We start from the raw sequence: 26,576 nt of genomic DNA on the forward strand, positions 1-26,576 counted from the left end.
CCAAAACCCCTGCCCCCCCCCCCTTTCTTTTTTCTTTTTTCACTGTGCTATCTCTGCTCCAAGTCAGGCCAGGTAGTGCTTATCATTTCCTCTGCACTGCAAACACCAGCGTGCATGCGTTTCCTGACGGCGAGTCCTAAAGCGCAAGCTGACATTGTTTTCAAGGCCCCCCTCTCTTGGAGGCAGGAGCAGCTCTGCCGCACAGCGCTTCCTGTTGATGTCAGGCCCCTCTTCCTCCCAAAGCAAACGGGCTTCCTGCCGGCATCTGTGTCCTTTTCCATGAGGACTAGCAGGAGCCATTTTCCTACACAGCGGCCAGGGGCGGGGAGGGGGGAAAAGGTAGTGGAGACAGGGATGTAACGGGGAGGAGCAGGGGTGGATGGATTTTTTCCCTGGCGATGTTGACAAACATCTGGGGCCCCTCTCAATGAGGAGGAGAGAAAAGAGATAAGAGGTCAAAACAATAGAGCTATGTCTCAGGGATGCTGGTATTTGCAAGTACCAGAGAAATTACTTATTAGCAGAGAACATCAGAGACTAATTACAGCTGCCGATTTCCCACTGCTAAGGAATGTAAGCTCACAAAAGAAAAGCTATAGCAATGGCCCCCGTGCTCCAGTGGTGCTGTCATAAGCTGTGAGAGATGCCAAGACCTTTACACCAGACCATTGCCTTCGTTTTTATTCTTTCAAATGGAGGAATCTCTACTGCTGCCAGCACTGTTTCATCAACAGTGGAGAAACTGGATGATGATTGCAGAACACAGCTTGCGCCAAGCTGAAGCACTTCAGCTCCACAGACTGCCATTGCATGAGCCACTGCCCCAGCAGAGAAGGGAAAACCTAACCAGACACCATTTCGGACCTCCCCACAGTCCATGGCATTCAAGGTTTGCATCTGTCCCATTAGAGAAGGTGATGGGCTCGTCCCAGCTCTCACCAGGAGATTATCAGTTTGCTGCACAGTGTAAGAAACAGCCCGGGAACGTGTGATTGCAGGCTCCGTCGTGGTGGGGACACACAGCGTGAGGAGCATGAGGAGCACAGCCAGCCGTGGAAGCGGCGTTGCCTGCCCTCCACAGCGTTTCAGCCACGTGGCTCCCATGGCCTCCAGCACAGGGCAAGGAGCTGGCTCGCATTAGGACATGTTCCCCTGCAAGCAGAGGTTTTCTCTACCTCGGGAATGACCAGGGAAATAGAGTCCCCCAGCATTTTCTATATCACACCTAAAACTATGGCCAAAATGGGTGGAGTGGGGAGGGGGTTTACTAAGGCAATAACCAAACAGGTTATTAGGTCCCCTAGCAATAACCAAAGCAGGACCTGTCCTTAGAGTGTCAACTACTGCTCCTAATCGTCCTCTGGGGATGAGTTTCACATGTATTTCAATATTGTTATAATGTAATTTTCTCCTCCGTTTCCTACCTGTTGCCTGGTTACCTTCCTGTGTCACTGTAGGAACTAAGCAAAGGGTTACAATTCCAATCTCCGGGTGTAAATTGCCACAGACGCTGACAAAATTACTCCAGCTTTATACAACTGTAGCCAGCAGCAGATGTGGCCCCAAGTCTGGCAGAGCCAGCGGAGTTGCAAGGGAGTGAACTGGGGCTTAGTTTTCCTCACAAGCAGAAATTCTTACTCAAGGTGTAATTGCAAAATCTTGACGGTTGGTGCGGGTGTAAGATGCAAAGGAAAAAAGCCCACCTACATTCTCACAGCAGAAGTTGGCCAGGGCCGCTGGAATTCGCAGCGCTTAGGCGACGTTTAGGCAAGCATTCCCGGCTGCAGAAGATGTGCCCTGCATGGCTAAACTCAGCTGGAGCTGTGCCGCTGCTCATACATGAGAGCAGGACGGGGAACCGGGAGAGGAGACCTCCCCGCACTTTTTAGGGAGCTCCAACCTCCACGGTGCCAGTGGCTTTTCTGGAAGATGCCTAGCAGCTGGCAGTGCCAGCTAAAACTCATGAGCGCTTTGCAGGATGGGACCCCATTTCCAAAGCTGCTCTGGGAGCAAAACCGCACTTTGACGAAGGAGCGTGCGAGAGAAACAGGCTCCACCAAGCTCACATTTTCCTGTCGCGCTCTCCCGCTCTTTTAGTACGGCTTGCTATTCGTGAATGAATTACCTCAATCCCTCTTAAGCAATGTACTGACCAGGAAAAGGGCGTGGGGATTATTAATGGAAAAATCCTTGAATCTTTTAGCCCTGTAGCATGGCTACAGTTACAAGGAAAACAGGATACCACGCTGAATATGGGGAGGAGGAAGAGAAAAGGAGCAGAAACTCTAACGATCTACAGAGACTGACTGGCAAGGAAGAACAAAGTGGCGGTGGTAAATAGGCACAGCTGTCCCGAATTACCAGGAGAGAAACGAACGTGCACAATAGCGGTCTGCACGGGGTGCAAATACCACCGAGGGAAAGGGCTTGTTCTGGATGGTCAAGGGGTTGTAACTAGGAGTGACTGAATGAAATTATGAGGGGAAATTTAGGTTGAACGGTAGGAAAAACCTCCTAAGAGTGAGATATAGTATCACGCTGTAGAATTGCCTTCTCAAGGGAGGGGGTGGGAGCCACGCTGCCTGGATATTTAAAATTAGACAGGAGATTGCTCTGAGGGGAACGGTCCTGCATGGGCCACTGTGACAAAGACAAAACAATCTTGCTGGCCTTCCCATGTTGTTATCAGGCGATGCCTTTTAAGCCACAGTGAGATCCCCTGGAAGAGCTTGCTGTGTTAATTATAAAGGAAAGCATATAGTGCCAGCACTCACTACAACAAGGGACAACCGCAACCAGCAGCTGGAGTTTAAATTGGATACTGAAGTATGCGGGAAGAAAGGCTACTTGAAAATCTTCCAGCAGCATGATTTTCCAGTGGGAAAGTGTGCATTTCACAGAAAGAAAATGTTTCACCGGAGTGCAGGGATTCAGTTCGATTTTTCAACCAAAGAAACACTCCAATATATTGTTTCTAGAAGGTGAAATATGTTCACTTCCATATCATTATTTTCAACGTAGTATAACCTTTTGAGAATTTTTATATATGGGAAGTTTCTACTCTTTTATTCCGACTCCAGATAAAAGGAAGTCTTGCGGTAGGGGAAGATGGAGCACGGTGCAAAACAGGAACCAGCTCTAATGGGTATCAAGTGATATCATCAATGACGGGCTAGTGTTTGCTCCTCTCTGTACACTTCTGAGGATGGCAGCACCATTCCTTGCAAGCTGAAGCCCAGAATATTGTGTGTTTCTCATCAATGAACGAGAGAAAAAGGAGGTGAGTGTCCTAGGGTTTGCTTTTCAACCCTCGGGACACAAAAAAAACTCATTTGAAATCTTGCTTGTATCTCACGTCCCCCATTGTGAGGGTAAAACCCCAGCACAGTCTCACAGAATATGCTTTGCTTCCATCAGCAAAAATCTAACCCCTTGGCAAGGAGTAATGAATTAACAGAGGATGAGTATCGTTCTCATCCCATAGGTGCAAAAAATGAGAAACAGGAATGAGTTGGCAGCCTGAGGTCATGCAATGAGTTAGTGGAAGAGCTAAGGTTAGAGCCCACGGCTTTGACTCCCGCTCTGTAACTAAACCACACGGCCAGTTTTCTTGTATCTGAACTCCTGGTAAATAGAAACTTAACTTCAAAAGTTCAGAAGTTGGTAAAACACGCAGAGATTGCAACTGGCTTATCAGAATCACTGACCCAGAGAGCCGAGTTGAAAATCTCACACAGATGTGTTTTTCTGGGAGAGACTCAATTCTTCCCAGGCTTCTACCAAACCAGAAAGACCCTCCCTACCCAAACTTCTAGCCAAAATCTGGACACACGGACTAAAACCTCAGAAGGAGATTTGAGTCAGAGATCGACGATCAGATTCCTGGAGCAACCTTTTGGGTTGGTTGTGCTAAAAGTTAGCCTTGTACCAAAAGACCAGACTTCAGTACCCCTGCGCCTGGGAATGTTTGGAACTGGATCCACGGTTTGTGGCTTGGTCTCACTTCTAATTCTTTTCTTTTTTTTCCTCTTCAGTGGTTCTCTCATAACTAAATACCACAATAATGGCAAGAAGCTACCCAGAGGCCATCTGGGGAGAAACTGCATTATTTCTGATCATTTCAGGGAAGGGAGGTTGGTGGGGGGTGGGAGGGGAGGCCTGAATTCACTGGAAAAGATGTCCTGTCTGTTCACAGATCAGTTATACCAAACTTCTTGCATTCCCTGTCTTCTGACTTCTTCCATCTCCTCAACTATCCGTTGGTTTCCTTCCTTTACCTTTCATTTTCATTTCACAGGGCACTCAGTTTTCAGCATAATTTTCTTCCCATGGAGACCAAACTCAAGCCCCACCTTTGGGACCTGGACCGAGGTTTAAAATCCCTCCCCAGCAAAAAGGCACTTAGATCTGGCATTTACGATTCATGCCCATATCTTCCAACCGCAGCTCTAAACTGGATCAAAGACTTTTGTTCCTAGCTTTAGTTCCCAGCTTTTGTTCCCTTCTCTGTTCCCTTGAAATGTCAGCAAACATGATGGCTTTGTTGATGCCATCAGGGTGGTCTGACCGCTTCCCACGCTGGGCATGCAGATTGGGTAGCCGTGGAGCAGTCAGCAATTCACTGGGTATCTCCTCTAGGATGTTGTTGTTCCTCACACCAAGGCAGTGGCCTGAAGCAGCAACACTGCCATGAAATCAACAGAAAACAAATCCACCTCCAGCTGCCCTGGCTTGCGCAGGGACATGCAGACTATTTGTTCCAAACCAGCAGCTGCCGATGCTGCCAGGAGGACAAGAAACCATGCTGGGAATTCAGGGCTCTCCTCAGATACTGGGATGGATATCCACCCCTTCAGACATTCCCCGCTTTGTCTGGAGGAAGACTCAAAATACATGTGTTACTGCTGCCTCCTGAGCCAACAGACTGCAAGGCTGTCAGAGCTCACAGCCCTCACAGCTGTTCTAGCTCTCTGCTGACTCTCAAGTCCAAGTGGGGGGACAAAGGTATGTCCTACCCCAGACACCTCCTGTCACCTCCCCAGACGCTCCTGGAGCCGCTCTGAGATGACCTGGGACCTCCCTGGCTACTGGCTGTTCCTTGGTCAGCGCTGGCTGCACTGCAGGGTAGGGGCAGACAGCACTGCCGGCCGCCCTGACCCGTGTTGTTCCCTGCAAGGTTATAGGAGAGCCTGTGCAGAGCCCAGCAGGCTCTGCCTGAGCAGTGGGAAATACCCACAAAATGTGTCTGCCTGCTGTCACAGCATCACAGGGCGGTTCGCAGGAGGGATGGGGAAAAAGATAGGCTATGAGTCAACTACCAACCACAGGCCACATTTCTCTGCCCCATCACAGGAACCACTTTTAGTCTGCACTGGCCAGTAAGGGTTGCTTTAGCATCACTCCTCTGCCCACCTGAAGTGTTTGTACCAAGGGGGCTCCTCAGGCCTTCCAGGACGTTTGTGCTGCTCTCTCTGCTTTGCCTGCCAATATGCTGCAAAATATCAGCCTTGGCTTCTCAGTTGTTCTGAAATACTGTGCTTGGCTTCAGCCTGAAGAGCCCGAGTTGCGCTGCTCTACTGCACTTCCCTGGTAGCCATCATGTTAAGGATGTGATCGTATTTAGGAATGAGCTGAGGCTCCTCCTGTTCTCTGCTCTGCACCTCTCCAGTTCAGTCAATCTTTTCCTACCACAATGCTTTTTCCCACTGCTTATTACTAATTCATTTTCTCCAATTACAGCAGAAAAGGGCCCTGGCCAAAGAGGAATTCTGCAGCATGTCTCAAAAAAGATCATATTTGTCTGCAGCTTGGCTTCATTTAAGGAAGGTCATTCTGTGGTCAAGCACTCTCAAAACAGACAATGCCATGCCTCCAGGTCTCCAGAACCTCCCATCCAGGCACTGTCATCGAAGCTTTCAACTGGAGTGCTCCTCTGATACATATCCAACCTCACCAATACTTTCTCAGCAGTCTGTCCCACAAGAGATTTAGGCCAACACAATCTACTTCTCTTGGAGTTGTTACTACCACCATCTTCAATGCCAACTGCAGTCATTACAACAGTGCTGTTGACAAATCCACCTAAAATCTGGTTCTTTTTTTCACTCTTGACACCAGTTGTGTCCTGGTGCATTCCTTGGATTTCCCTGGAGCTAATTCATGGCTTGCTTTTGGTGGTAACAGGGAAAGTGTGGGTGTCACAGAAGCACTTTGTCACAGGGGAGATTCGCAAGTACCCAAGTCACGTAGACATTGCTTTTGTTCTACTGTTTCGCCAACCTAAATCATAAGCCCCTTTATGGCTGGGAACACTTGCTGTATATGCAGATTTGAAGTACTTCCACACCAGTTGGCTGCAGCATCCCAGATTTATACTAGTGTCACTGAGGTCAGAAGCTGGCCCGGTGCCACGCAGCCTGTGCTTCTGGAGGAGCTCAATCACAAAAGGCAGCATGCTGAAATGGAGGCAAGGTGTCAGAGTGCTGCAAGGTGCTGGAAAAGCTCTTCAGAGCCACAGTAACAAAATGAAGACACCCTTACTCCGCCAGCACGTGAATCCCTTATACTTCTTGTGTCCCACTGTGAGAGACCCCATGTGTTGGAGCACTTGAAAGGACAGATGGGGTACCAAAAGCCACATGCTAGGGAAGGTCTGTGGTGCAACGTGCAGCCAAGGAGCATGTTCCTAAATGGATATCTTGGCTCGTACAGCCCTGCACCATCCAACTTTGCCACACAGCCCTGCACGTTCCCTTCTACTCCATAGCTTCATACACCAGAGAACAGCTGGGCAGGGGACAGCCCGTCAGGCCAGCTGTGCCTCTGGCCCACCTGAGCCGAGTAGGAAAGGGGGTGCAGGGAAACACACCTATATGAATGCATGAAGTGCAGACACAGCTGTCATGGAGTATACACCAATGCCCTGGTCCCCTGGGCACAGATGGTCCCATGCAGAGTTAGAGCCTGGTTTCACTGCATGCGCAGCACAGACACCTTTGTGCCTAGACACACATGCAGGATTCGGGCCATTCCAGGCTTTAGGATGGCTCTGGGTAGGGATGGGAGTCAGTTGTATGAATCCCGGACATAATGCACTACCCTTGATCTGAAATGCTGGGCATAATAATGGCATGATTTAGCAGCATAGCCTGGTTCATAACTGTCCCCTTGGTTGTGCAGTATGCAAGCAGACATTTGGGTGGATGATGTCTTGTTGGACTCGGGCTGGAAGGGGAGATGGCAAAGCGGGTGGGAGTCACAGTCAGGTGTATATCAACAAGCTTGTCCTGCTCAGAAGAAACAAAGGAAACATTGCAAAAGATAGTGACGTTCCCCGGGAATCCACTTTTGAATCTGGCTTGCCTGGCCGCGACCTGAGACTCCTTTATAAATCGCATCAGGAAGGCAGCACTGGCCAACAAAACACAACAGCTAATCATAAAATCCGAAGAATATCCATTATGTGCACAGCTAGTGACATTTTAAAGCCTATAATTTTTTGCATCTGTAGTCTCCTGGCCTGTAGTGTTCACTCTCCCTTTCCTTGGAGCCAAGCTAGAGACAGACTCAGATAAAAACCCTGCAGCTGAACACCCCGGATTTCAGGGAAATTGAACTCAGGCGTCTGTACTTCAAATTCAACCCTGATCAGAGCAATCTGAGAAGAACCAGTTCAAAATGAGCTGGGCTCCAGAAAGGCATCTTCGTCTCCCACTTTGGGCAGGAGACAGCAGAGGCCAGTGCCAGACCTCCAAAGTGTAATCCAAGCAGGCTCTTGAGGTATGCAAAACTCAGGTGCAACTCAAGTCAGCTTTGCAGACTTGCAGACCTTTGTAGACAACAGACACAAGGTCTTTTTATTCTGATTTCAGGTTTTGTTGGGGGAATTTCTTAACTTCAATTTAGTAGCACTAGGGTAACCTCCGTCCTCTTTTACACAACAGCCTGGGCACTCCTGACAGGAATCTTTACAGAGGGTTTGAAAAAGAGAATTGGAAAAATATGAATTCAGGAATGTTATAACCTTGCTAGCACAAAGGCAAAAACCATTGCGCGCACACAAATTTAGAAGCAGCAACAGCAAAATCCTTTGAAGAAAAACAGCAGTGATTTTTATTATTGCCTTATATGAGTTCAGAATGTTGCAAAGTTAAACAAAGGAATTATAAAGCTGGGTATTTACAAATACTTAATGTTTCACAGTCTCCTTTGAGATGAATCAGGTATCCAAACATCTGGGGACTGCAAAATCCATCAGGAAACACAGACAGATGAGACACATCAAGACAGGAAGGTTCAGGGCTGCCATTGGAGAGACAAGGAACAGCAGGAGATTCCCGCAGCTTCTTTTGGGTAAGAAATGTTAGTACTACATGGATGTGTACACTAAACAAAAAGAGGAAGAAAAAGAGAGGGCTAAAAAAGGTTTTTGCAAGCCTCCTGCTGTTCTGCATCTTTCTCACTTTGCTCTGATCTCTCTGTACATGTCACTGGCTGGCAGGATGACTGCTTCCTGCTTCATGATTTCATATTTAATTCTTTCTATATAAAAGGAATTTAAAGGAAATTATTACAAACGGTTTGGCCACACTGCATCAAGTCATTGGAAACTATTTCATTACCCCTGACGTTTTCTTTTTTTTTTCCCTCCTTTTTTTTTTTTCCTTTAAGAGAAAAGTTAGATGCTTTCCTAAACGCTTTCCAGACTTGAGCTATTCACAGATTGCATGTGGAAGGCAAACAGCCCAGGCCTGGAAGAAAGAGGCTCTCATACTGGACACCCCAGTAGCTTGGGGCGTTGCAGGCGATGTCCTCGGCAGCATTTCCTTTCAGAGAGCCGTTGCTGCATGAAAATGCTTTGGGTGTAGCAATCCTGTGCTCATCCCACAGGCGTTTCATGAAAGAGGCAACTGTTCCATGTTGGGAATTCAGAGAAACCTCTGGCCAGCAGTGGCTGCTGGAGGCGCCCTGATTAAAGCCCCATTGTTTTGCCCTCTCCAGCAGTCCTGCTAAACCACTCCCTGATGAAGCCCCTGTCTGTCCAGTGGTTTGGGAAGAGGCAAATAAGTAAATACAGTCGTTGCTGGGAATAACAAAGATTGGGGGAAGCAAGGAAAGAGGAAGCAACAAAAAAAATCCTTTAAAGCACTATGTTTCTTCAAAGGCAAATGCCAAGGAGTTGGGTTTCGGGGCTGTGCTTCTTTTGTCTTTCTGACTCCTGGATCTTGCTGTACTAAGGGCTTTGAGACACTAACAAACACATTGCAAACACAAGAAGGGGTGTTGCAGGAAAAGGGCGTTGAGATCATACTTAATCAAACTTCCTTACATTTTGATAGCTACAGTACTACCGTATAAGTCAATCACCTCTTTGCCTTTGCAGTTTTTTGCAGTCAACACAGCTGAGCCACACACTTCAGGCCAAGACCTGTATCCTGATGTTAGGCTGATGGGTTTCAGAGGAAAAAAACGCCAGGCTAAGTTCATCTCCTTGTACAGGTCTATCTCAAAGGGGGACGAACTGCATGATCTAAAAGCAGGAACTTACTGGAGACTGTAAAATCAGAGAAGTTTTGATTCACAGCACAGGCTTCCAAAGCAAAGGAAGCTGAGGCACCGCATGCCCTCAGCGGGCAATGAAGCTGAGCACATTTAAACGTTAAGTATTGCAAGCTTATCCAAGCGAGACAAAGCTGCTCTTGCTCACGCCCATAGACTCTGGAACTGATCAGAGACTGAAGCTCATTTTAACATCAGTTAGGCACCAAAGGGGGAATGAAAAAATGTAGTTAGCTGATGAAAATATGCATCACTCAAAATGCAGTAACTCAATGGCATCTCCTTGCACTTTCCAACAGCAAGCTTGTTTCAAGGGCTGAAAGGAGCCAGAAATAATTCCCTCACCTCTCGCCCTGGCTCAGTTTTGGGTAAGAATCTGGAAGAGGAGTTTTGGATAACAGAGTTGTTGGCACTGTGAGCATCTTCCTTTACTCTCCACTGTTTCTGATGAACACTATTCCTGTCTATACTCCAGCTGTCTGTAGCCAGAAAAGCATCTCTTCATCTGCTCTACCCCTACTACCAAAACTGCCAGGATTTTGAATTTTGCTCCCACTTATAGCCCTCTCTCTTCTCTTCTACCATTCATTGGCAGTCTCCAGCTGTTCTAATATGGTCAGTTTTGCTCTTAGACTAGTTTTTCCAACCTTCCCCTCCTCCGTTTCAAGCATATTGGGATTTCCTCACATGCTTTCTCCAGTCCACCTTTGCCCTTATTCCCTTTCCCATCTAGGAGCTGTTGAGTAGCACTTTTGAATATCAAAGCAACTACTGAGGTGCCCACACTAAGGTTTTGAAGTCTTGCTATCTGGTATCCAGGTTTTAAAATCTTGCTTAGACTGTCTCCTTTTTCATTTCTCTGCCACACTTCTTCTCTCCAAGCTGTTTCTTTGGATGCATTATCATTAGCTTCTATCAATAACCTAAGATTGGGCCTGGTCCCAAAACCAGAATCAATTGAAATTGCTGCCGGTGACTTGTAAGGGGCAGTCTTTTCCATGAGCCAGTAATGAACCATGCCCCATGGCGTGCAAAGAGAAAGCTGTGTTATTGCATATTCTCCCTTCTAAATCAGAGACTATAAAATGAAGATTGCAGTCTTGCAGAAAGTCTTTGTAGCACTTTTTTTTTCCTTGTTTTTTTTGCAAGATTAGCAGAACTAAAGACAGCATCCTGGCCAAATTCCAGTTTGGGGTAATCTCTTCTGCTATTTCAGATAGATGCTACATTGTTTTTCCATTTCCTAGACCCAGAGGTTAGTTGGTAAATGGCTGTCATGTTCTCTTCAAAGCTAAAACATCATGTATCGGGGCAGAGACCTCACTAACTCAGAAGGAAGCTCTAGCAATCTTCCTCTCTAGGTATGTAATGCCACCCTGGTGTTCCTCACATCTCCCTCTGAGGCTCTTGGTATGAGGCTGGCCTGAGACAGGCAAGCTGGGCGAGCGCCATCCTCTTCTGCCCTCACTGTCATCCACTATGGCACTCCCCACAGCTGCAAGAGCCCACTTTTCAGTACTGGGTGATGAAAACAGCTGAGACCCTTCACATTTAATAATAATAATAAAAAACAATAATAATACTGAGAACTTTGTACCAAAAAGAAGATGATACCAGCATCATTTAACCACTGAGGGGAGTAGAATGTGGAAAAAGGAGTGGCCTAAGGTCTCTTACTGAGTCAAGCAGTGGCAGGAGCAGAGCTGCCATAGCCTGTGGCATGCCACCGGTGTGACTCCTACCACCTCCTATGCTCTATGCAATTCGAACTCCAATCTGAGCAACCCAGCCTTCATTTGTGTACAAACAGAGGAATTTAAAGAGAAAAGCAAAAGGTGTGCTTTTGAGTTGCTTACATCTCCACCAGGTCACCAAACCAGATGCAGGATAAAGGAAGCCAAACTGGGGGTGCAAAAATCTCATTTCACACGTGAACGTCCACACTCCCTTTTAGCCATCGGTCACTGCCTTGGCATAGGGCATGAAGTGGACAGCACTGCCCGCAGCGCACGTGGAGCTCTTCCCAATATTTCAGACAACCGCGCCGCTGGTAGCTCGCAAAAGTGCCCAGCCGAAACTGCTGACACGTGCCAAATCCCCCAAGCGGCGTTACTAGCCTGGCCAAGTGAGTTCGAGGAGCCATCTGGCCAGGGACGCGGAGCCCACGTGCTGGGGGCCGGCCTCTTGCTCCCCAGGCCGGGATAATTGGACATTGTTCGGCCACTGAATCGCCGCTCTGTCGGGCTGCAGGCTTGTCTCGTAGGAACAAGCTAATTAACATGCAAACTGCCAAAAGAAGGAGAGGGTCAGAGATGGCCCTCACCCCTGCCTCTCCCCCATAATAAACAGGAGGTTTGTGTGCAACCACAACGCCCCAACGCAGGGAGGGGAGAATGGGTGGGGATGGGGAGGCAAACGGAGAAGCTCCTTGAATGTTCCCCATTCAAACCCAAATGTGGGAGCCCTCATCAAACATGGGAGAGGATTCTCCTGCCATATGCAGGTTTTTGTTCGCAGTCGGTTCCCTGTGAATTTGCAAGCAGCGCCCGAAGCCACCTGGAGATCTCAGCGGCGCACAGTGCCACGCTTACTGCCTTCTCTCCCTTGTCCCGCATCGGCCAAGGCCTCGCTTTACACCACCGCAGCCCAACCAAAGAGCTGAAAGCACTGCAGAGACAGGACTGCACTGAATGTCCCAACCTCCACACTAGTGTCGCCAGGAGGTAAAGCAAGTAGCACTATTGCTATCAGCCTCTTTTCAAGGAGGCAGAAGTGGGGAAAGGGATAGAAATAAGGCACTTTACAAGCTAAAATATCTTTCCTTAAGCACAAGAATTGATGTCAGGTGCACCTGCACTGTCCCCTGAATCACAGCTATACAAAATTTTTTCATATCTTGCAAACATTCTCTGTCAAGAGGCGGGAACACATTTTTCTGATTTTTCCCATTCTCCCAAAGAAAACACACATGTGTCTTTCCCCTTTTTCTACCAATGCTCACTTCAATTTGCTTCACAGGTATGTAATGTTGCAAAGAAAAGCCTTGCTGTCACCCTTTGTCTATTTGCTAAATCCTTCCACCATCCTGCAGTGAGTTCAAATCGGTAGTAAGAGATGCATGAAAAATCCCAAGTAGGGAACCATTATTAGGGCAGGGATAAGCCTCCAAAGCCCTTAGGATCCAGAGCTGCAGTTCACGTCTGTCTTTAATGCCCAAGAGCTAACATCAATAATTTAACGAGCGCCTTACATCCTGAAATATTTCACAAACTGCATAAACAAGACTTACTCCACCCACCTCGAGGCTGGGAGGTGGCAGCTGTTGAGCTGGGCAGAGCAACGCTACGTGACAGTTTAGGACACTGAGTAAAAAAACAAATCATGGCTCCAGCTGAAATTGCTTCTGGAAAGGGAAAGATGCAGCACAGCATATACACGTGTAAAAAAGGCCCTATGCCCTAGAAACAAAAGATAAATCAGAACTTTTTAAAAAGCATTGGGGCCCTTGTTTTACACTGTGCCCAAATGGCAACATTTCCCTAAATGATGCCAAGTCAACAACTTGACTGAACGGATACTACGCTTGCCATCTCTTCTGAATCACCCACCCCATTCCTGCAGCAGATTTTCTTGGGCAACTCCCATGCAAGCACTAACCACACATAAACCTACTTAGGGTGTAATTGCTGCAAGCACAGCTTAAGGTTGAACAGCAGCACGCTTATTGAGCTGCCATGTTTAGAGGCCTAAGTAGTATCCAGTTAATCTTCCCAAATCTCATTATTGCAGCAGTGACAGATGGGTATTTTACCAGGCTAGAAATGAGGACTAATTAGGACTCCTAGCCCTTCTTTGTATTTATTACATTGGTTCCTTCCCCGTCTCTGAAGCATGTTTACGAGCAGTGCCGGGGGGCTGCCTCCACCGCCGCGCTCTGCCTGCCGCCCTGAGGACAGCGGGTACTGGGTCACCTGCACCTGGCTGATCTAGAGACAGGGCTGCAGGAGGATGTCACCCCTCACCCAGGTTCGGGGGGACCCCAAATCGAAGCTGTGGGGATCTGGAATTGAATTTCCTGACTCAGATCCCTTTTGTGGCTTTACACAGCAAACCTTGGGCAGCAGTATGTGACTGGCGCTTGCTACTGAGCCAGGAAGGAAGAATAATGGACTCAATAGATCAAAACCAGCTCTTCCCATTTACCGCTCTTAAGCCCGCCTTAGGCACAGACGCTTGATGTATTGACTTTGGCAACATGTGCATACTGCCATCCTGGCAAAAAGTTATTGAAATGGAGGAGGGGAAAAAAAACCAAACAAAAAAAATCCCCAACTAAGTAAGGGGAACTGAAAACACTTGAGAAAAGGGAGAATCCCCCACGCCCCCTTTGTAACCCTGAGCCATCGCCTCAGGTCAAACCCCCACGCTCCTTTTAGAGGTTACAGGACATTTGTTTTAACTTTTTTTGCTGCATTCCTCTACCTTGTTGTACTTCTGGTTTCCAGCCAGGACTGGAAGGGAGAGAACAGGATTATAGAAGGAAGTCTGTTGCTCTATTTTTCTGGCTTGATTAGAAGCAGAAGATGCAATAAATCTCACAAGAGAGTTTGTTCTCATTTAGCCTCTTGTGTATCTGAAACTACCTGACCAGAGCAAGGGTAAGGAAAATGCAATACCAAGTGGAGCACACTAGGAAGATAAAAAGAGAAAGAGCAAAATGGTGAAGCTGTTCCCCTCTCTGATTTTGCATAAGGACAGAAAGCAATGCAATCCCGCTGACAGCTTATTTATTTCACACAAATTGCAACGCAGAAGCAAGGGATCCAGAAGGAGGCTCACCCTGCCTGATCACACCTCTGAACCTCCTGAGGTGTGACCGCCGTCACTACCCACAGCACCATAATGAGAGATGAATAGAAAAACAAGCACTAGTTGCACATGGAGCAAAGGGTTTTCCGCATGCTGGTTGGCCCTGTTGTGCTGCCAAGCTGCCTGTCTGCAACAGGACTGACAGCCACATTCACTGCTGAGATGGCAAATACAGAATACTAACAGTATCAAAAATATCCTAACTGAAATATTCAGATCCAGATAAACAAACCGCTCCCTTTTCTCCCAGTGTTCTGGGTTTGCTAAATGAGCGTTTTTTGATGAGCCAGTGAATATAGACGGTGAGATCAGGCACAGATCTAGCCTGGATTCTCAGCCCTGAATCCCACATGTAGGGAAAGTTTGCGAGCATGTCAGCACCTTTCAGAAAAAAAGGCAGTACCAATGCTGCTGTGTTTGGTGAAAACCACAGTGGTATCCTTTAAGTGAAGTTTGTACTGGAGCACCTGACCTGTTCTCCTGTCTAACACTCTGTAGGAAACAAGTTACACAACTTACTTAGAGCAAGAACGTCTCCTGGCCCTTTGGCTGTTCAATCCCTATTTTAGAGATGCAAGTATATTTTCTCTAACCATTTCACCATGTGACAGTATTTAATCACATTACAAAACCAAATGCACACACGTTCCCAGATGGGAGAAAGCAAAGAAAGGACATGAGATGTAAAGAGAGCTTTGCATTTGGTTTGGGGTTTAGTTTTTGTTCTTTAACTGTTCTGTGCTTTACAGAACTAAACAAAGCCTCCCATTCCAGATGATAAATCTTCAAGCTGCTCCTGGCCCCAGAGAGCACAGGGAGATAATAGCATTTCCAAAGGCATTTAGTTAGCTGAACCTTCAGTGTAGAAGAGGGCAGAGAGAGGAGCTGGAGATAAATGGCTATGAACCCATCTCAGCTGCTCAGGGCATATTTCTGACAGCAGCAGCCACAGCTGAGAATCCTGCACAGGGATGCACATTTGCCCTCCCCTTGCCCTGTCCCCGTGCTAGAGAAGGGCATGTAACACAGCCACCCTGAAAGGAAGAATTCCGGCCACAAGCCCCCGGTTCAGTGCACAGTGCCTTTGGGGTGGCTGTACAACCACCGCCTGAGAAAGGTGTGCTGCTTCACAGCATTATTTGTAGGCTTTCTATTAAGCCAAGGCTCTGCAAAGCTTCCATCAGATGCAGCATATCAGCGTATTATATAAAGCATACATTAATTTGTTTGAGCTGGCCAGCAGCAAGACTGCAGAAACCATTAACAGCGGCCCTTTATGAAAAGACAATTCATTTTCAGCATTAACCAGGGCAGAAAGGATCCTTAACACTGTCCCAGCTGCATGTTAGTTATTGCCTGAAATTGCCAGCCTAGGCTGGGAGACTAAGGCCAATTTCTGAAACTGTATAAATTGCTAGGAACGTCAGAAGAATTAGGAAGAGTGTTGCCAGCAGGTCGAGTGATGTGATCCTTCCCCTCTGCTCAGCACTGGTGAGCTCACACCTGGAGTTCTGTGTCCAGCTCTGGGCTCCCCAGTACAAGAACGACACAGACTTACTGGAGCAAGCCCAGCTCAGGGCCACAATGATTAAGGGACTGGAGCATGTCTCATATGAGGAGAGGCTGAGAGAGCTGTGACTGTTCAGCCTGGATAAAAGAGGGATCAGGAGGGATCTTATCGATGTGTACAAATAACTGATGGGAAGGAATGAAGAAAAGGGAGCCAGGATCTTCTCAGTGGTGCCCATCGACAGGACAAGAGGCACAAATTAAAAACTGTTAGATTCCATCTGAACACAACACTTTTTCACTGTGACAGTAGTCAAAGGCTGAATCAGGTTGCCCAGCGAGGTTGTGGAGTCTCCATCTGTGGAGATATTCAAAACTCGGCTGGACACAGTCCTGGGCAACTGGCTCTAGCTGACCTTGCTTGAGCAGGGAGTTGGTCTAGGTAATCTCAAGAGGTCCCTGCTTATATCAATAATTCTGTGATTCTGTAACATTTTCTGCTGCTGTTAAGGTAATTCTTCCCATATGCACATTAAATTGCCTAAGTCCAAGCGGCCATCCAGCCAACTCAGCATTGCTTGGAACTGGGGCTGTCACACACAGCATCAGCTGCTGGCACCAGGATGGAGGCAGGCTGGTTTGAGCCTAGGCCAGGCTGCTGCTCCCAAATGGGAGTACAGCAACCGGGGCGGAGGAACTGAAGGCAAGTGCAAAAAATGTGGGTTTTGCTCTATCCCTTTTGGTGCACTGTTAAGATCAAAGGTGCCTCCACCGGGCTGAAAATGGGGAATCTAATCCAGCTGCAGTGTCATGTTCAAGGCAGGAGGGTGAGACAAAAGAGGACTGAGACTTCCCTGTCCGCTTAAGTGGTATGTGCCAAAAGACTTGCAGCATTAGGGACTGAACTCTTTGCTCTCACACACAATGATAGCATTGATCTGGCACTTGAGTGAGCGTGAAGTTTAGTATTGGTATCTATAACTTCATTATATGCAAGGGCCTACACATCTGACAACAAGCTAGGTCTCAAGCCCATGTTAAGTACTTTTGTATCTGTAATCACAGTGGTGCAGAAGACCAGAAAGTCTGCTTGTGGTTTCAGGTAAATATAGAAAACAGAGGGCTACATTATTGAATTAAGTATGACAGTTAATAATACAGTCAGCACAGTTGCACCACATTATTTAATTTAACACTAAATTCAATTTATGTTACACTGTTCTCTGTTCGCGTCCATGTAAACATGCCGCAGATTTTTTTTTTTTGTTGACAATGCAAAACACATTCACTGTAGTTATCAGCAGAGAAGCTGAAGGCTCTGGCATACGAACAAAAGACAGCTGGGGCTTGAGGCTCTGCGGTAAGTACGAAAGAAAGTAGACATTACGGTACGGAAAGTAGACATTAGTAGGCAACTAGGAATGTACGGAAAGTAGACATTAGTAGGCAACTAGCAACACTAGTTGCCCTTAAAACAACCAGCATTGGAGCCGATTAGCAGCCTTTGTATTGTAATAAGGTATCTGTATGTTTCCATGTCAAAGCTCATAAGTGCATCTGGCACCCTGTTGGTGGTTCAGGACTGGAGGCAGATGCTGGTAGCTCTCCATCCTTTAATCACCCTCCATTTGTATTTCACACTTTGGAAAACTGCATCCAGTGCAGATCAGAGATCCAGTCCAAGCCGTGATGTGGGCAGTCAATCTGACAGCCGTCCCACCCCATGCCCTTCAGAGCAGGACTGGGTATACTGTCACTGACAAGCTGTTTTCATTTCCCCTATGACCGTTAAAAGGAGAAACTCTGGAACATAAATCTTTAGCACAGCCCTGACTGCCAGCAAACGTTGCTGCTGTAGAACTGCATCATATACGCAAAGCCCGAGTTACAGATGCAAGCTTTCTAGTATTTTGTTTGTGTCATGAGCTCTCCAAACTAGAACCAGGCCTACACCAAAACTTAGGATCCAAGCACTGCAGACAATTGGGGATGTCCCAGACTACTTCTTTGCCATGTCTGCATCAGCCTTTGTTGTACATCCACCCTGTGCAGTGCCAGCATTTCATCCACGGCAGTTATTTCCTTGAACCTTTGAGAGCTGTGATACCACAAGCAGTGAAGTCCCTAGTCCTTGGTTTCCCAAGTTCAGATGAAATCAGCTGTTACCAACAAAGAGAAAACATTTGCTAAATCAAAAAACACATTTTCTAATCTAGAATCTGCAGGCAAGACATGTGATTCATGCTGTTCGCAGGGGGTGGGGAGAAGGCAGGATCAAAGTGGGGCTTAGTGCATGCAAACCACACGTGTGCCTCCTGCAGTGCTTGGTAAGGGAAATGTAAAGCAGGAGGCAGCATGGAAGAGCTCTCTGCTAATCACAAAGTGCTAGCAATGGAAAGTCAATACAGAACAAGGAGCTGAGCTCACAACATGAACGTTTAACTGCAGTAACACTGTGCCACAGAGACACAAAAATCCAGCTCCCAGGAACCAGAAACAGCTTGAGGAAGTAACACAAACATCATCCAAAACAAGGAGGAACAGTGGAGTAACAGAAGCAGACAGATGGCTTCTGTTCCCGTTGTTCCCAGTGTCTTGTTGCTCTCACTTTGTTGCCATAGAGGCTGGTATCTGGGACTCATAATGTGATGCTCTGCTTGTGAAAGCGGGTGGAGAAAAAGCAACCTTTATGTTATTAATAATTTCCCTCACACTATCCATTTTGGCAGCAGAGTTTCTCACTCCCCTGTCCGCTGGACATGCCTTGGCAGACTCTGAAAGGCCAAGGAGCTGTTTTCCCCCCAAGCCTGGCCCAGCTCCTCCACCTGCCAATTCACGTACTCAGCCCTCAGGGCTGCTCTGCCACAGCTCTCCTCCACTGTACAATACTACAGTCCCCCTTCTTTTGTCCCCAAACTTCAGAGCCCAACTGTCCCTTTTGCTCCCGTCACAAAGATGAGGGGATGCAGCCTTAAGTATCCACACAGGCTGCGTGACTACAGCCAGGGATAGACCCCCACAGAGCGCAGGTCATGGGGCTGCTTAGTATATCAGCAGTGTGAAAATGTAGAGCAGACTGCAGCAGTCCATCAGACAAAAAAAGAGGACTAATGCATTTCAAGCCAGCCCAAGAGGCTGTTCTTGTCCCCTTCTCCTCCAAGCCCCTGCTGCTTCCTTTCTTGCAGGAAGACAAGTGTCTGCATAGCCTCAGAGTGAGGTAGGTCAGGGAAGAGGTCTGGATTGAAAACAACCTGGCCACAAAGAGAGAAAAAGCTTTCTTTTCAGCTCGAACAATTCTTGAGACAGAAATCCCCAGTGCCACAGTTTCTAATTTTGAGAGCAGGATGAATGCAGCTCTTCATTCTTCTGTAACAGATTAAATGAGTGTATGGCATTTTCATTTTTCCAAGGGGACTTTAACAAAAAAAAAGGCCTCGTCTTTTTCCTCCACAATGCCATTAATAATCCTTCAGCAGTCTTCCCAGGACTTCCTGCATGCACCGCTAACCAAAAGCACCTAGCCAAAAGCATGGGCGTGCATTCACTTCAAAACATCAACGCAGGAAAAGCAACTTAAAAAAATATACTAAGTGGACACAAATGCATCTTTGTGTGGTACACACTTACATGTGCTATGGACTTGCATGCACCCTCACGCACATCCCTGCATGCTCTTATCCCACAAACACATGCAGCTGCACATGCAAGTGTGAGGAAGGAAAGCCACACAACCCAGAAAAGCTGCTTCACATCTGGGTAGCAGCTTTAACGATTGGCTCTGAAGGGAGCTTGTTCTTGAAGCAAACTACTTTCTTCCTGAGTGACAGGTCTCCTCATCCATCTGAGCACCAACGAGGCAGCTTCACAATGAAACACATAGCATCAAAATCAGGCAGAAGGTAGCATGGTAAGGGGCTGTACCAAAACAGCCAAAGAGTATCCAAGGCCACCTTTGCTTTGTACAAAGCATATTACCACTGAATTATTGTTACTGTTTTCCCTCAGAAATACTTGCCTATCCTACAGTAAAGTCTTGACCTACTGCAGCTCTCAAAAGTGGTTAAGATCCTGCTTCGGGAGTCAGTGCAAGCCAGAGCTCCCATGTTTTTATGAGACAACTAACACTAAATGCAAACTTTCCTTACTCTTTCATTCAAATGCTGTTGTGACAAGGCAGAAGCAGTCATTGCACAGCCACACAGCGTAGAAGAATATCATGTGGGCTACCCATATTGTTGTCTCCTTCCCCATATTACAAGCCAGGGGCTTCTAAGGGTTTCCTCACCCATCTCCCTGTGCTACGTTTGCAGACAACTGCTCCCTTTCACTCCCCGGCCTCAGGGAGCGCTGCTGGCCGGCCCTGCTCTCTGCCATGGCAAGAAGGAGCCTCAAGTGGAGAGCACGAGGGGGTTGGTGGCTTCAAAGCTCCTCAAACGAAGCAGCTCTATTTCTACAGCAAATAACAAACAAAGCCAATAAGCAGCATTAGACAAAGAGATAGAAAGTGCTTTGGGTGTCACAGGCTCAGGATGAGAGGCATTGAGGGAGCTGTGGGGAGTGTGGGAGAGGGTTAAGGGGAAAAGCTGATCTCATTGCATCCCAACCAGACATCAGGCAGGAAACAGATGTGCAAGAAACCACAGAGTGGTACAGCAACAGCAGAATTAACTCTCCAGCAAATAGGGGAAGTTAGGACACACAGAGCTGACCTGCACCCTGAGAACAAGGCGTCTAATCTGAGATTTGGCTTTTTGCAGTCCTGGTAGCACCTCCTACCCCAACATCTAGACAACATCATACTAAAAATGAAGGAAATGATTCAGCCTTTCTCCAAGTCCTACCTGGCTCTAAGCAAATGAAGCAAAGGTAGGTCTGAATCAGTAGTGGTTCCTATGCAAAAGACTGGATTACCTTTTACCAGCACAATCAAATTTTCATAGATGCTGTGTGTATTTTCATTTTAAAAAATGGAAGTTGTACCTGGTTGTGGACCTGAAATCCCAGTCTGAATCTCCCACAGTTAGAAGAACTGAGAATATTAAACTCCATTTTGACTTAGTCCCTCTCACTTAACAGCTTTGACTTTTTCAGCCCCTTCTTACAACAATTCTGTGATATAACCAGAAGCAAGACTACTCTTTGTGACTGTTTTCTTAAGCAGTTCAGACTGTCCTGCCCCAACTAAGGTTTGTGCACAACCTTGAGTCTTGTCTTCTCTACTGGCCCATCCATCACTAGAAAATTATACTGTTGCTATCACAGGAACTGGGGGCCTGACGTGCAGCTCCCATTGACTTCAGTAGAGGCATTATGTGCTTTTCTCCTCTGGAAACCAGGCTGGTTATCGAGAGGCCAAAATATGGCTCTAATGTTAATCCTTCAGGGCTAGTACCTGTTAGCTCCATTGCACCCGTACAACATTTTATTAAAGTTTGACACAGGAAAATGTTTTAGTAGAGGAAATTAGTGCTAACTTCCTCCTGCATGGGTGCCTATCCACGCCCAAAGCCTGATACTGCTTTCTAGTGAAGCTCTGACACTCCAAAAGATCACTTGCCTCATGTGTGGATTCAGTGCTGGCAGCGATAGAACAGGGACTATGTGAATTCAGATCACTTTTACTCATTGGTATTGCCAGCCACCATTCTTTTATGTCTTATGTGAGCTTTTCCTCAAATCCACTGCTATTAAAGTCATTGTTTGAGAATTTTAGTGGGAAGGAAGAAAAGCTAATTTTTCCCCAAGTTTCTAGCCCTCTTGCCAGTAGAAAGACTTGAAAACATAACTCAGATGCACACCGAAGTTTCAGAAAACAGAAAGCAGAAAAAGAACCCAGCACTGATTTTTATTTTATCTCACGATTTTTGTGGTTTGAGTCATGATTTAAATGCTTAGGAGCACTGATAGCAGTCTGCCCCCATAAGGAGTATGACCAGTCTCTGTGTAGAGACTGCCAGCAGGAAAAGGCCAAGTAGGGTCAAATGCGGTAGTGACAGGAACTGACTTGAAATACAGTAAATTCAACACATCTGACCTTCGAACCAGCCACCAGACAGCAACATCTGTCCATCACCACTGACCTGGGCCAGATCTGGAGAATCAACTTAGGACTAAAGGCTTTATATCACATTTTTAGTCTCCTGAGCTACCCCACTGTACCTGCTAAAGTCTTTCCATCTACACCACTCTTAAATACTTTTTAGTTCTGCCACAGCTTTTATTGTATTATCATAAGCTCTTTATAACAGACGCTTAGGTACATCTGTCTTTTCTGATAAGGGAGACAGCAGGATCTTTTTTCACCCTTCACTGAAATGGAGCCATCTCTGAAGCAGACCATAGCAAGTTATTAAACAGTTAAATGACAGGAGAGGAAATGCTGATACCTTAAGCAGAATATAATTCTCTCCACTGGAATTTGGCAATGACACAGGGACTAAGGTCCTTGCAGAAAGCACAAGCTGCTCTTCAACAACTGCAAGCATGTAGGGACTCAAGTTGTGCATCTCCTCCACAAAGCACCACACAAGTAGTGCAGCACCCCCTAACTGTAACAGCCGTGTACTAATCCAGAGGGAAAAAAGCCAAATTGAACTGTCTACACTGGCCTTGGCCGTCCCCCGTGCTCTCTTTGCCATCCCCAGCACCAGCAAAGCAGGTCTCCGCTTCTCTTCACCTGTGCGACTGTGCAGGACCAGTCACACAAAGCAGCACTGCAGGATGGCGTAAAGCAGACCTGAGCATGAAAGCACAACCAATCTGACTTATGTCCTGCCTGTCCTACAGCCTCTTCTTCTTTTCCAGTTAACCCTTCTGGGTGCATTTTAAAACCTGCTTTCACAAAGGTCCACAACAAAACGTTTTCTGGACAGCAGTCAAAGTGCTGTCCCCCTCCTCATCACTCCCAGATACCATGAACAGTCTTACGTCTTCATTGCTTCCAAGTAGGGGACAACCAGAGCCTGTATCCCACTAGTTAAACACATAGTACTATCTAAAGCAGAGAGAAAGTTATTGCTTTATGTCTCTACCAAAGCCCCTGCTTGCAGGAGCGCTGGCTTGTCACTCGAAATAATTCTCAGCAGGACAATTCAACTACCCCCAAATCAACCTTCTCTCATACCCTAAATGCTCTTCTAATGTTGTTTTATTGTTACAGGTTGCAAGTTTGTGATGTCCTGCTGACATATGAACCTTCATTTCTTCCCAAGACGTCACTTTGGCATACTTGGTTACTTTCCTATTGATCCTGAGAGCCCTACCAGCAAAAGAATTAGCATCTCTAATTCTCTCACTTCTTCTCTCCCTGTCCCAACAAATTGAATTGTACCGATCTAACTTACACCCTTCCCAATAAAGCTGTAACAATTGAGTCTTTCATTTCTGGATCCCACGGCACTGGGCAACGGGATGTGCTATTCAGCAAATAGCAGTACCGCATAAAGGGAAAGGAACTTCATATTCTCCCCCACTGCTTCTCAGCACGGAGAGATAAGTAGGTTGGAACTGTGAACCACCCCACAAATGAGACTTGAGACAATGTCCTTCTTTCTTGTGCCCAAAAACTATTTTGAAAAACTACGGGATTTCTGGTAATAAATTTTGCTGTTCTGGCCTAATTTCAACGGCAGTAACTATGTTTCTCCCTTTAAAATCCCCCTTGCTGCTTCAACTAAATATACTGCCTGTGCCTGCCTTCCCTGTGTTGTTTTTCAGTGTTCCTGTAAACAGCTGTAAATTGTTCCTCCACTGTGGCAGCTCGTGTTAGCACTGGATGGAATTTATCTATCTGTATCTCGCGCTGGCAAAGTGGTATCAGTTCATTAAGTCTGTTATTTTTGCTATTTCAATTCAATTGCCGTTAAGGGCTATGTAAGTTAAAAGATACAGTAATTGGTACGGACAACTCACATGAAATTGAATGACTGGTTTTCCCCCATACCTAAATAAATACACATATGTAACATTTTAGTTTAGTGATATATGTACTGCCCTCTTCACTGTGCAATGGAAAGGACTACTGTTATGTAGTCCATCCCTCTGCCAGTGCAGTTCCACACCGTACTTCATCATCCATGCTCATCAGCAAATGAAAGACCTGATTGTACAGCCCTCCCAATGCAAAGCTGACATTGCTGCTAGAAGCTTTTTTTGCTCAGAGTAGCCTGACATTGGTAAAAGTTAGTTAATTCAAACTGGAACATAATGCTAAACCTGGAGCATAACGCTCACGTCAGGGATGGTAACAGGCATGCATTTATTTTTCCTCTTGCTAAACTGCAGGTCTTTCTGTATGCCAAACTCTCAACTGCTTCTCTCATCGTCCAACTCTCTTTAAGAAAAATAGCTCTGCTCCTTCCCTCATCCAGGACTGACCATTTCAAGCTCAGGACTCTCTGATCTTATTGCAGTTACCTCTTGTCTGAGCTACCATATTCTCAGCCGATATCTGGGGGCATGGAGGTCAGGGGGAGGAGGAGAGGAGAGAAAGATAACAGGCAGGGTAGTGAAAATATTAGCTCAGCTGCCCCCTACACCTCACACGCATCCCTACTCTACCCCACCCCCCAGTATCTATTCTGTCTCCATCCAGCAGTGAAAGGACAATATGGGAACTGTAGTGGAGTCCAGGAGGGGCAGACGGGACGTTCCCAGTTCCTCCCTACAGCCCTGCAACACTCTAGTCTCGTGGACTTCGGGAGGATTTCCAAGTCCGGGAGGAGGCAACGCTAAGCGCAGTTCTGATTTCCGAACCTAGCTCCCTAAAAGCCTGCTACCCCCTTCCACGGCCAGGTGGATGGGAGAGGGCATCACAACGTACAGCTGGCCACCTCTGTCCACACTTAGGCAGCCCGAGAGCCCTAGCCCAGTCCTTTCCCCACACGCAGCGCTACTCATGCAAGGGTCATGCAGACGCGTCACCGAAGCAATCTTCCGATTGTTCATTCATTGTGAGCAACTGGGCAGTGACTCCACTTCCCAGGGATAAACCAGCTCCAGGTTGTCTAGCCCGCAGCCTTGGGAAAGGTCCGGTTTGCAGTCCTACCGGTAAAAAAAGGGGGGACGCGCGCTCTGCTCCTCCGCTACCAGAGTGAGAATAAAGAGGCATTTACCATCCTGCCCAGAGCTCTCCAGATACTCCGTGAGGTCGCAGCCGAACGCACTTGTGGCTCCCTTCCTCTTGAGTTTCTGCTTGGCTCCCTTGTTCTTCATGAGGTTAGTCCCAAAAGAGGTTCACCCCCCTCCTGCCTTGCCCCCCTCCCCCCGGCCTCACGCTGGGTGACAAAAATCTTGCTCTTCTCAGACCACGGCCCGTGTCCCGCTCCCAGGGAGTAACATCGGGGATCCCGTACAGCGTCCAGCTGGAGAAGTAAACATTAATCCCCACCAGATGTTGGGCTGCTCCTGTGGCAGAGGAAGGTCAGGGTGAGAGGAGGCTCCCCAGCCAGCAGCAGCAGCGATCATAGCCCGAGCCCGGAAGGGTTCTCATCAGAGGGAAGTGGGTGGTGGACGGGTGCCCGCATCGGAGCTGGCAAGTTGGGGGCAGGCGATGGCGGGGGGCACGTCTTTCCCTCAGCACGGTCCCGGGACCCTCCACAGCCACCTTCTGGGTTTTGTCAGCCACGCTGTCACCACTTCCAGCAGAAAGCGTCCCAGTCTGGTCTTCCTTCTCTTGGCTTTCGGAGGAGACTGGAAGTTCAAACGGACTAATGAAAAGGGACCGGGGAAGAGTCTGCACAAGGCTCCTCTTTGGCTCCCCCCCTTCCCCTCCTCCTGCCTTCGGACAGTTAGAGGAATGAGAAACCAGCTTCCTGTCCTGACTCCCGCTCGCTCGCTCTCTCCTTTCCCCCGTCCTACAAATCCTAGGATTATCCAGCTCAAAAAAATGCTGAAAGGAAGTTAGCTGAGGAGGGGGGCGGAGGACGGTTTTTGGCAGTAAAGGGCATGTGTGTGTGTGTGTGTGTGTGCGTGTGCGAGAGGATGAGGGAAGGCGGGGAGAGGAGTTGGGGGACGGGGATGGGAACGGGGGGAGGAAGAGGGAAAGCCTGTCCTGACAGTCGACAGATAACGGACTGCCTGAGAGGAAATCACTGCGAGCTGAGCCGAGCCGCAGCCCGCGGCATGGTCAGGCGCTTCCTGCGCTACCAACGTTCAGCTCCGAAAAGGCCCGAGGAGGGGCTGGTGAGGAGGAGAGAGACCAGGAGCCGCTCCAGTAAATCTCTGCCTCTGTTCGTCGAGTCCTTCTTTGCAAGGTGCCTTCCTGCTCTCGAGTGTGACCCTGTCACTTCAGGATTTGCCTTCCTCTACAGAGGCGCCGGCTGGAGCTACCGAAGTGCAAGAAGGGGGCAGAAAGTTGGGAAAATAAAGAGAGGCGGGAGGAGGGAAACCTTCAGCTCCCTCCTCCCCGGCAAGCAGAAACAGATGCTGTCCGGGCATCTAAGTTCACGTACTTTTGAGTCAGCTCCCAAAAAATGCTCCCCTTGACCAATGAAGGGGTTTAGAGATAAGGAACAGAAATCACCCAGTAGCGGCAAGAAGGGAAATGGGACGGGTCTGCCCTCGGGCCCTGAGTCTTGTTCCCCCCCCAACACCTTTCTAGTCTAACCTTCAGTACATGTATATCTCTGCTCATAAGAGTA

General features: G+C 47.5%; 1 protein-coding gene across 1 annotated transcript in view; it reads right to left on the bottom strand.

Moving 5' to 3' along the window:
* Positions 1–25,153, bottom strand: part of ARHGAP31 (Rho GTPase activating protein 31) — a 60,953-nt gene extending 35,800 nt beyond the window's left edge. Inside the window, exon 1 of the mRNA XM_009274441.2 lies at positions 25,050–25,153. Coding sequence (XP_009272716.1) covers positions 25,050–25,149 — 100 coding nt within the window. The 5' untranslated portion in view covers positions 25,150–25,153. The remainder of the gene's footprint in view (positions 1–25,049) is intronic.
* Positions 25,154–26,576: the final 1,423 nt, after the last annotated feature.

The sequence above is a fragment of the Aptenodytes forsteri genome, unplaced genomic scaffold (assembly GCF_000699145.1).
Source record: "Aptenodytes forsteri isolate BGI_AS27 unplaced genomic scaffold, ASM69914v1 Scaffold379, whole genome shotgun sequence".
NCBI classification, from domain to species: domain Eukaryota; kingdom Metazoa; phylum Chordata; class Aves; order Sphenisciformes; family Spheniscidae; genus Aptenodytes; species Aptenodytes forsteri.